This window comes from Delphinapterus leucas, chromosome 4 (assembly GCF_059928025.1).
Source record: "Delphinapterus leucas isolate spDelLeu-1000000601 "Yukka" chromosome 4, BTC_Dleu_Yukka2, whole genome shotgun sequence".
Classification (NCBI taxonomy): domain Eukaryota; kingdom Metazoa; phylum Chordata; class Mammalia; order Artiodactyla; family Monodontidae; genus Delphinapterus; species Delphinapterus leucas.
The window spans coordinates 53,008,126-53,020,412 of record NC_143132.1 but is presented as its reverse complement, the minus strand read 5'-3'; the positions used below and the strand labels follow the sequence as shown (position 1 = coordinate 53,020,412).

Sequence of the window (12,287 nt, the reverse complement as noted above, 5' to 3'; positions counted from 1 at the left end):
GGGCACGAACCCGTGTCCCCTGCATTGGCAGGCAGACTCTCAACCACTGCGCCACCAGGGAAGCCCTCTGTACACTTTGCACTTTGATTCTCTTCCGTTGCCCACATATGCCTCCAATTCTGGGTACCATTGGACACATTCAAATTACGAAATTTAAACGTGACCTTCCTGCTCCTGTGCTGGGCTGGTCAGCACCATGAACACTTGAAATATTCCCGAAGCCATTCTTTTATCACAATTGCTGACAGTGATTTAACTAGTTCCAGAAGTGACTGCGTTCCTTACATGTACCTTCCACTAAAGCCAAACTAAGTGTATTTCAACTCAAATTCCCATTAGCCAGACTCCAGAAATGCCCCCAGCTCCTTCAGTGCCACCCAGCAGAAGGTTAAGTTTGACAGAAGGGATGTTGCACTGGGAAAAAGACAGAAATCTTAACTAATTGTGTGTAAAATATCTTGCTCTTGAAAACTTTACAAAAAAAATGTATGACGAGACCTTTAGAAGAGGGCCAAGTGTCTGAGGGACCCTCAAGCTTATGCTTCATGAGCTTCTCAGTAACTCTGCTTTGATGTGTACATATTGCCTTTTGTAAGAGTGTGTGCCTTTACACTATGTACACACTTGTGCAATTCCCAATGAGTTTATTTAAACAGTCGTTTAATTGGATGGTTCTTTATGCTGTGATTGGAGGGGTAAGAATGAGAGATGGGTAAAATTACTTATGACTAAATCACATGAACATGTAGAAAGAAGTGAATGTAGTAGTAGAATTACTACCTTTTCGTGCTAGCAGAAGGTATGGTTATGCAGGCAGCCCTGAACGCCCCAGCCGTTGGGTGGCACCTGATGAAATGACTGAACCGTTATGTAACATGTGTTTCTAGGCCTGGGATGTAATGTGAAGAGGTGGAAAAGACTTGTTCTGACCTGACACCCATTTACTACTTAATAATTCAGTTATTAAAAGAGCACCTGTGTTTAGTCTTCTCAGGGTTTGGGAACAATACACCAAAACGTAAATTAAAATCTATCAAAGAGCTTTAGCTGGGAAAATAATCTCTGAATGTGAGATGTTAAAATGGGCCAGCAGATGAGGCCCATAACCTCATTTTTGTTTAAAAAAGAGACTGTTAGTGCTATATAATAATTAGCACATAGATGTTCTGTTAAGCCGTGAACAGTGGGATGTTGAAGAGAGAATGAAAACTTTTGGGGTTGAAAGTTAAGGTCTGACATAGAAAAACTGAATGAGAAGAGAAGAGAATAGTATTTAATTGTATGAAAACAGACGGGAATGTAGATTCTTTGTAGATTGCTGATGATAATTTTAAAATCAAAATGTATATTATGCAAGGCAAAGAAATAGTACATAGTTTGATAATTTTCTCAGCTCTTCTGTGAAAGAAAGTGTTGCAGTTCACATGAAAGTGTTTTTTTTCTGTCTTTGTTTCTTTTAGGTCAGACTGTGCCAAAATCCCAAACTCCAGTTGAAGAATAGCCCACCGTATATACTTGATATTTTACCTGATACATATCAGCATTTGAGACTTATATTGAGTAAATATGACGACAACCAGAAACTTGCCCAACTCAGTGAGAATGAATATTTTAAAATCTACATTGATAGTCTAATGAAAAAGTCAAAAAGAGCAATAAGACTCTTTAAAGAAGGCAAGGAGAGGATGTACGAAGAGCAGTCGCAGGACAGGTAAGAATATTTCAGATTTTATTTTTCGCAGGGTTAAGGTCATTTATGTTGCTTTTTGTTTCACAGTTAGGATGAATGTTACCATGTGTTTGTTTTGGGGGAAATATCATTGCATTTGTGTATTTGCTTTTCATATTATTTAAACCTTGTAGTTTTACACAAGGTTTACACAAATTTCTCTGTGTCAATAGCTAGTTCATGAGACAGCGTTCTTATTTTGTTTTAATAGCTTTATTTTTTAGAGCAGTTTTAGGGTTGCAGAAAAATGACTCAGAAAGCAGAGCTCCCGTATACTCCCTCCCGCCATTTGCCGTTTCGTCGATTATTAAAAGCTTGCAAAAGGTGGTACTTTTGTTACAGTGATGAACCAGTATTGATACAGTTTTATTAACTAAAGTTCATAGTCTGTATTAGGGTTCACTCTTTGTATTGCACGGTTCTCAGAGTTTCCACAAATGTATAATAATGTCATATATCTACCATTATGGTATCATGTAGAATAGTTTCACTGCACTAAAAATGCCCTGTGTCCCACCTATTCATTGCTTCCCTCCCCCACTGCCTCCACCATACACCTCTTGAAGCCCTGGCAACCACTCATCTTTTTAAAGTCTCTATAGTTTTTGCTTTCTTCAGAATGTCATATAGTTGAAATCATATAATATGTAACATTTTCAGACTGGCTTCTTTTACTTAACAGTATGCCTTTAAAGTTATCCCATGTCTTTTCATAGCTTGATAGTTGATTTTTTTTTTATTACCGAATGATACTCCATTACATGGATGTAGCACAGTTTGTTTATCCACTCACCTATTGAAGGACATCTTGGTTGCTTCCAGTTTTTGGCACTTATGAATAAAGCTGCTATAAATATTGGTGTGTAGGATTTTGTGTGGACATAAGATTTCAGCTCATTTGAGTAAATATTTAGGAGCATGATTTCTTGATATTATGATAAGCCTATGTTTGGTTTTGTAAGAAACTCCCAAACTGTTTTCCAAAGTGGCTGTACTGTTTGCATTCCCACCAGCAGTGAGAGTTCCTGTTGCTCCATTCCACCAGCATTTGGTGTTGGACAGTGTCTTCAGGACGTAGTCTTGATTGGAGGTGGAGGTGTGCAAGATGTGGGTGGGAGATGTAACTTCAGTTCCTATACTTTGACTATTAAGTGAGAAGCAGGGGCAGTGATGAATGAAGTGACATCAACTGAATCCTCATTTTATAGCCAGGATTTTTGACTTAGAGATTCTTCATTGAAGTTTGTTGTTTGGCTATTTCAGTGTTAAATTTCATGATCTATCTTAAACTAAATAGAGCAAATAATAGAGTTTTCCACTTCTGGGACATTTAAGTTCTATCTAGAATATTCACCGATAGTGATAGTCTATTTAGATTTCCAGACTGGAAAATAAATATTAATTAAATTATATAATGTCTTAACGTAGTTGAGGTGAATTTTAGTTTAAGACTCTTAAGGTCTCTGGATTTTAGTTTTCTTAGATATAGGAAAAACCTCTAAGAAATCTCTAATGTTTCAGGTCAGAAACAGTAGTCTCATATAGTCTAATGAAACATAGGATTGTGTAACAGAAAATTCAGTTATCTAGGTATATAGACTCTGAAGTTGTTTGTAAATAGCAGCCAAAGAAATACCCAGAGTGAGTAAAACCGTCAAATTCAAGCATTGTAAAACCCTCTGCCAAAGGTAAAATGGCATAAATGTTTCCTTATTTATCATTTGCTCTCTAAATTAGTGATGAATCCTAACATAATCATAGGAATCTAACCAATTATGTAACTATGGGCTCATCACTTAATATTCTTGGACCACAGTTTATACATCTTGAGGGTGGTGACCCTTCTAGTTAGCTGCCTTTTAGCTCCAAGCTCTAAGACTCTCTCCAGGACTGTTAATGGGCATTTTGAATTGCCACAAGGTTCCAGAAGTAAGGAATAGAAATATCATAGTGATTGCTTCTTCTTATAGACTTCCCAAGAAGGGCCAAGGTTATGGGAAGCCAGATGTTTCTGTTTAAAACTGTATTTTCGCCTTGTAGTTTTAACGTAGATCTAATAAAACTAACTTGTTTTAGAAACATCTTTACACTTCTTTCTCACATTTGGTAGCCCTGAGATTCTTCTTGATATAGCAATGTAATCCATGAAATTTTACTTTTTAGGTTATTAGATCAGTGAGAAGGTGTGTAACTTCTAGGACTAGGAATTTGAGTCATGTGTTTCAATTGGATGTAGTAATATATGATGGGGTAAACTTGTATCTCACTTTTACATCTTTTTTAGAAATTTGAAACATTTCTAACTCAGGAAATGTCTTATAACTACCATTTCATAAATAAATTCAGATTTTTTTGGCTTTTTATGTGGGAGCATATCATGGTGGAATCTTTATAAATTTTGGTTGTGTGTAGATTTCCATAGATGATGACAGACTGCATAATGCTAACTGATTACAATGAGGCAACTCTGTGTTTTAAGTGTCCAAGTAAATTTTGTCACTGTCCTAAATTCAATTCTAAAATAAAGTTTATTAGCTTCTGTGATGGTATAGCATATTTCGAATTGGATTTTCCTTTCATCCATGTTCAATTTTCTGATAATGTTCAGTGGCCACTGTGTTTATGCAAAACTTACATTCGATAAATGATCATAATTCATAATAATGTACTATTCTTGGTACACTGTAACAAGACATAAATTTTTGATTTATGTTTCTTTTAGTAGGAATATATATATATATATATATTTTTTTTTTTTTTTTTGCAGTACGCAGGCCTCTCACTGTTGTGGCCTCTCCCGTTGCGGAGCACAAGCTCCGGACGCGCAGGCTCAGCGGCCATGGCTCACAGGCCTAGCCGCTCCGCGGTATGTGGGATCTTCCCAGACCGGGGCACGAACCCATGTCCCCTGCATCAGCAGGCAGACTCTTAACCACTGCGCCACCAGGGAAGCCCTAGGAATATATTTTTAAACGTTCACTTCTGTGTTCCCTTAGATTTCCAAATGTAACTGAGGCTAAAACGTGTCACTGTACACGGAACTCTGGATGTTTTGCTCTATAGAATATAAAAGAAACTCCTTAGAATGTTCTCAGGGTTGGTAGGCAATTGAATATTCTTTTTAGTAGTATGACTCTTATCTAACATGTATTACACACTGCTAATTGGGAATATTATAAATTCTCTGAACAATCTTTTTTTTATTATTCTGTAAAGTCACTAGGGACATTAGTATTTTTTGTTTGTTTGTTTTTTTGCGCGGTACGCGGGCCTCTCACTGTTGTGGCCTCTCCTGTTGTGGAGCACAGGCTCCGACGCGCAGGCTCAGCGGCCATGGCTCACGGGCCCAGCCACTCCAAGGCATGTGGGATCCTCCCGGACCGGGGCACGAACCCGTTTCCCCTGCATAGGCAGGCGGACTCTCAACCACTGCACCACCAGGGAAGCCCGGGACGTTAGTATTTTTAAGCTGAAAATGAAGGACAGTAATACTAGAAATAGTAATTTGGAGTTCATTGACTAAACCAGCATTTCCCTGAGAGATTCTGTACTTTATGAGTACATGAATCAAAATGTTTACTTTAATGTTCTTGTTGTATCAAAAATAAACTTCTTTGTGGATTTGTTTTAAATGTAAGGGCAAATGGGAAAAAAATCAGGCATCAGTTTTGAACTAGCTGTGCTTTGATTGATTGCTAAAATATGAGTAGCCCGAATTTTTAAGGCAATTTCACACAAATGTGATAATATAATAAATAGAAAAATAAATAGATATAGCAAATGGCATGCAGTGTATTCCCTGTGTAGCGGGTGAAAGGTAGAAATTATAGTTAGGTAAGTTTATTTGCTGTGGAAATAGATATTAAGAGTGCGTAATGCAAGCCTTTTGCTTTGAGAACGGGTGGAATAATGATTTCTGGTAGAGGCAGCCTGCATGCCTCGCTTGACGTTTATAGTAAACCTCTTCCTTCTCCAGTATCACCTTTTCCCCAGTTCCCCCTCCCCCCCAAACAGCTGAACCTCACACTGAGTTGGTGCTTCTCCAGCAGTGTCTAAACCATTCTGAGCTGGTATTTCTGGGAATAGTAATTCAGTGATTTCTGACACACATAACGTTTTCAAGTGAATGTGTGGAGTGGGCTTCAGGAATCATGTAGAGAAGGGACAATTTATAGTTTCAAGCACAGAGGAGAGGAGAAGCTTTGTAACATATTGCTTAAATTTTTAGTGGCAAAAGTCAAAGTGGGTGTGAAGGTAGTTACAGGTGACAAATATGAAATTGACAGGAGATGCCTTTCCTCAGTGATGTGGCTGGCAGTTTCGTCAGTTGACCATTTTAATAGAACAATATTTACTCTTTCATATAAAAAGTTATATATTAATCTCCTGTTCTTCAAGCCCTGGTGTTGGACACTGTTTTTTTTAGAGCACCCAGAGGTGATGGCATAACGATAATCAGATTTTCCATATTTTAGAACTGCTTCAGTGAACCAGAGTGCTACAACCCATTTTTCCCTCCCACACTCCGGTTTGCAATCACTGGAACAAAACCAGAAGTCAACTGAGGTGGAAAAATAGCTCTGAGTTTGATAACCTATCTGTGAAAAAAATAAAGGCTTTTAAAAAATTCATGCCAAAGAGTAATACACAGATGTTGTCTTATTATTAATATCATTTGAAAGCCCCTGGACCATTCTTTATGCACATGTGTTGTAGAAAACAAATCATAGTGTGCATAGCTTGTATAATAATACTCATTCTAAATGATATTATTTTAAAAAAAGTATTTTGACATTAAAAAATTAGTTCTAGAAGATGCTAGCCTTTATTTAAAATCCTTCAGGAGCATCAGGCAAAATCTTTTTCTCTATGGACTATTTGGCTGAACAAAGATAAACGTATAGCCTGCTACATTAATAAAGTGCCTTTCCCTCTAAAGAACTACAAATCACTCTACTTGCTGTTTATGCCTGTGTTGTAATTCATGAGATAGTGTACCAAGAACATTTTGAAACTGATATACTAAAGAGAAATGGTTAAGTTAAAAGTTGAAACAAAACAACATCAGCTACAACAATAATAACAGTAAGGGCAGCAACAAAACACAAAGCTGCAAACCAACCTGCTTGCATTCCTCATACCACTGTATGACAACATTGCTTTGGCCAAAGAATAATGCATTAATTGAAATGTTTAAATTGGTATAAACATGAGTACTTGTTGATTACATGGTCATGGAAGCAGTTTTGAAATTCCTTGTCGGTTTTCAGTTTAACCATAGGAAGAGATTGACCTGTGTACACAGTTTGGGTTCTGTGGAATAGTTTTAATTATTATGGGATCTCACAGGTTAATGGCCTTGTTTATAATCCCACATCATGTTCCACATTTTCTCCTGGGCAGCCCTGTACATTGTGAGAAGGACATGAGGAAAGAGTGCAGGAATCTGGTGGTGTGATGCCATTTCTCCTCCAAGGTTTCTTTGTAACCTTGGTTGGTTTCCTGACTCCAGTAGTGTTTTTTCAGTCTTTAACTTATTTTCTGGATATTCACAATATTTGTTGGCTAAGACATTTCAGCATCAACAAATGAAGATATCGTTTGTTTCAGACTAAATTTTACTGTTGCTCCATCAGTCTGTTAAATAGTTTTGCAAATCTAATAGTAGTTTCTAGTAAAAATACTTTTTTTTTTTTTTAATTACAGTAACCATTTGCAGGAGAATTAATCTTAGGGAAGTTATGTTATCTATAAATAATTTGTACAGTATTGAATGCATTCCATTTATTCTATGAAGTATCTATTGTTTAATGATGCAAGAGAAGGAATGGTTTATACTCCTTTAAAAAAACAATTTTATATTTTAAATATTGACCTAATCTTTCTATTTCTCTTTATTTACTAATGGTGAAAATTGCAGTTCTTTTGCATTTCATGAGGACAAGGGACAAGTTGCAAGTAGAAAAATATGATTTCTAAGTAAGTCAAAATAGGTTACTGATAGGTTTGAACACAAGTATTTTAATATGAACATACTCAGTTGCTATTTAATTTTTTCTATATGTATCTGCATTCTAGGCATTTTTTTTTTCTTTTCAGTGGAAGAACAGAGGAAGTGGAAGATTAATTTGTGACATTTTAAAATGATAATATATAATTTGGATTCAGAGGAAAATAGTAATCAATCCTTTTAAGTAGAAATATGTCTGCCAAGTAGGAAATGGAATTTTCTCTAGGAAAAGTGAATATCTTCCTGAGATTAATTTATCACGAATGAATAGAAAGTTCATTCAGTCTTGATAAGAATGCTTTCATTCATATTTAAAGCATCTGAGAGATGTGAATATACTTTTCTAAAGTTTGGAAATGAAGGGGCTTATTTCTTTAACACACTATGAGAGTAGAGGCCACAAGAAAGTTTTCTAGACAAATGTTTTCAAAGTTAAACAAAGGGAGTCTGTCAGAGTGGGCAGGTGAGAGCTTGCAGAATCTTTGACTCTTAAGGACTTTGGCCAACTACATCCATGCTGCTTTGCTAACTGGATACAAAGTAATTTATGTGTTGATTTTCATGTAAGTCAAAAGTGAAGGGTGTCTCTAGCAGTTTCCTCTTTGGGATATATTTTCAAAATATGAAAGAACACAAATTATTCTGCTATTCAGATATTCAAATTTAAGACTAAATCCACTGTCCCCTGTTTTTAAGTTTTAAATAAAGTGTTTACAATTAATCCATTTATTTGCTGTTTATTTACTTTTTTCCCCAGCCCTGTGTTAATACCATTCAGTCTGTAACACCTGGTTTATTAAGTATTAAAAATTTTATTGTAATTCATTTAAATTCCTTCCAGGTCAAAATATATATTATATACACGTGACATTTTGATTTTAAAATTGGAGAATTTTTTTCCTTGCAGTTGAGAGTTGATTAAATGTTCATAAATTGCTGAGTGGTAACCATTGTATCGTAAGACAGTAAGCCAACTCACAAGACTCAAGTGCACTTTATGGTTGAATACCTTTTATGTTTTTCAGTCTTAAGGCAGTTTATTAAAATTGATGTTTTCCTTTCAGTAAATATCTGGTGACATTCAAATTTGATAATTAAAATCCTGAAGCACTCAAGAAAGAATGCCTGTTTTCAGTTTCATAATAACAATACTCCCACAAAGAAGGTTGATGAATGATGTCTTTCAAGTGGCAGATTTGTTATTTAGTTAAAGAGAGCTCCTTTGGCAGATTTTTACGAATCTAAATTGAAGTTTGTTTATAAAACAGACAAGCTGCAGTGATAATTCTATAGCCTGAGGAATGCTTGGAAATCTAGTCCAAGAAGCATCTTTTTTTCCTGGTGATTTAACATAGAAGTGGAGTTTCCTGGAGTCCAAACAGATTAGCATCCAGCACTAATTGGGTAGGTCATAAAATAGTACTCATATCTCACAGTTTTGAAATAAAGTACTTCAGGAATATTCAGTTTTCTAAACCCATTTTAATATTAATCTTTGTCTCTTTAAGCTCATTATTGTCAGAGCATGAGTTCTTATTGGAGTTTGCATTTATACATGAGTTGTTTATAGATGTGTTAATTATAGCAGGATACGCATAGGTCATTACAGAAAGTACCCATTTATAGATTTAAATCATAAAGAGAGATCGAGGCTGCCAGTCTTATTTGGTAGAATCACTGAGGAACAGATTAAACTCAGAGACAATTTAGATTTATTTTTGAAATGTGTTACTTTAAACATCTGATCATGTGATGTAATCATGTGTAATCATAGATGTGTGACTATGAGTTTCCTAGGACTGCTGTAACGAATTACCACAAACCTGAAGTTTATGTTGTCTTAAGTTGATTCTTTCACACTTCTGGAGCCTAGAAGTCTGAAATCAAGATGTCAGCAGGGCCATGCTGCCTCCAGCTCTCTAGGGCAGGATGCTTTCAGGACTCTTGTAGCTTCTGATAGATAGCTCCAGGCACTCCTTGGCTTGTGGCAGCATAACTTCAATCTCTGCCTCTGTCATCACCTGATGTTCTCCTCTGTGTGTGTGTCCAGATTTACCTCTTAGGAGAGCACCAGTCATAATGACTCAGGGCCTAACCTAATGACCCTATCTTACCTTTATGACATCTACAGAGACCCTATTTCTAAATAAGGTTACATTCCTAGGTAGGGTTGAGGTTAGGATTTCAACATATCTTTTTAGGGGGCACAGTTCACCCATAACAGTGACTGAATACAGCACAATTTATACTATGGAAGGGAAAGAAAATTGAAACTCAATAGAGTATATGTCATGAAAGTGTGAAGAACTTTGCTCGGTAGAAGATAATGCTAAACAAATTACTTAAAATTATTTTTTGAAGGGTCTGTAGCTCAAATAATTTTGTAGTTTTTTTTCTCAGGTTTATAATAAAAAGCTCGATGAATTAATTTATTGATTAATTTTTACACATATATTGAAAAGCATGGTGAAATTGACTTTCATCAATAATAAAATTTTTATATAAATTGAAATAAATGAATTTATAAGTATCTTGTTATAACATTCTTACTGATTTCAATGTATGAAATTATAAAATGCCATCTCTTTAGAAATTATTAGTACTATGAATATGTATATTTAATTAATTTACAATATTACTAGTAGCCCTGATTACCCTTTGATTAAGAATCCCTGTTTTATTCTTTTATTTTTGTGATAAGCTCTGGATGATTAATTAAAATAGTTAATTACGACTTACATCATCATCATTAAATCTGTGTTTACAAAGTTTTCTGTATTGCAAATTAAAAAAGAAATGTGGGAGGTATTTTCCATGTTGGTGGCATAGAGGAGACTACACTTCACATTCACTTTGTGTCTTTACTATTAAGATATAAAGTATTATAAGTATGATTTCAAATTAAGATTTTAGAGAATCAACTCAAGGGTTTTAGAAAACAAGAGTAAATTATTTCTGAACATGGCATGTTGAGTGGCTTAAACCAGGGGTCAGCAAACTGTACAGAGCTAGACAGTAAATATTTTAGACTTTGCCAGGTCCCTGGTAACTAGTCAGCTCTGCCTTCATAGTAGGAAAACAGACATAGACAGTATGTAAATAAATTGGAATGGCTGTGTTCTAATAAAACTTTATTTAGAAAAACATTGTGGTAGACTAAATTTGGCCTGGGGGCTGTGGTTTGCCAACTGTTGCCTTAAAGTATTAATCTAAATTTTGGACAGTACAATTTTAAAAGTGTTTTATCAACATGGGCTGAGTATATAAATTGCATAAACTAGGAATGTGTCTGGATAAAAGTAATAATACCTGAGCAACAGTAGTTTACATATATAGGGATATAGAATTCTCAGCAGTGCTGTCAGAGACTAAGCTCTTTCTGACTTTGTAATGTCCTTCCTTAGTGTGTTGGGTTTGTCCTCACTCTAGTCACCTAATGTCTGTAGAATTCCTGCTGCAGCTCCATATTTTTTTAAGGCTACAAGACTGAGGAGAGAAGGGCAACAGTTATGTATGCCTGTCCTCTTTATATTATTGATCAAAAAGCTGTCCAGGAACCTTTCTACCAACTTGTTCCCTCCAGCAGCTTCTCTTAGGTCTTTTTAGGCCTGAAAAGTGTGATATCCAGAACAATAGTGAAAACATTTAGATATAAATTTTTTCTATTCTTGTTGGCTTTCTAGGGAAAAATATTTAAAATTAAAAGAAGGAACAAATTTACTGAGACAGTTTCATCTTGAACTCATTATATTTTAAAAGAGAAAACAATTCTGTTTCCTTTTTTCATTGAATAATACCTCATTCTCTTTTAAACTTTGATGACTGGAAACTTATGTTTAGACCCAAGTAATTGAAAGCAAATAATTAGTTTCAATAGGTAAGGAAGATTGAAATTATGTTTTATAAGCCTTGTATTATTATCTTTGTTATCAAACATACCTCAGAAATGTGTGGTAGGTATTCCAATTCCATTTTCTATCTGGAGAAGCTAAATTGGAGGTTACATGACTTGACAGGAATTTTATATATTCACGTGTGATGTATTTCTAAATGATGTCTTATTACCAGTCGGCATGTGTGAGCCTGCGGCTGTTGGCACCTGAAGGGTATTGTCTGAGGAAGACTCATTCGAGCAATTAGCATATTTTATACTTGTGAAAATGAGGTGTTTTCTCATCTTCATTAAACCAGTATTGATATCGTATGTCAGATGGTCAGTAAAAGGAACTTTTGTTTTTTTTGCAAGACAGCTTATATTAAGTTCAGGACTGTTTATCTGAAACATGCTTTTTTGTTGTATTTACATGTGTGTTTGAGAGAGAGAGTTTTAAAACTTTTAATTTCTCCAGGTGAGCAAAGTCTTTTCCTTTGAGGAAATGGGAGAGGTTACCTAAGTATTTCCTTGCTGAGATATATTAACGAAAATAAAATTTAACTCATCTTGCAGATACTGCGAACATTTCAGTTTTTGTTCTAAAGGTTTTTTATGGGGTATATTGATTTTCTATGGTTGTAACAGCATGTGGAGCTGTCAAGTTTATTCTTTTC

At 35.3% G+C, this 12,287-nt stretch overlaps 1 protein-coding gene across 2 annotated transcripts in view; it reads left to right on the top strand.

Moving 5' to 3' along the window:
* Window positions 1–12,287, top strand: part of CBLB (Cbl proto-oncogene B) — a 214,259-nt gene that overhangs the window by 13,069 nt on the left and 188,903 nt on the right. For both annotated transcript variants that reach the window (XM_022594278.2, XM_089910515.1), the window contains exon 3: window positions 1,461–1,711. In XM_022594278.2, the coding sequence (XP_022449986.1) occupies window positions 1,461–1,711 (251 nt within the window). The remainder of the gene's footprint in view (window positions 1–1,460; window positions 1,712–12,287) is intronic.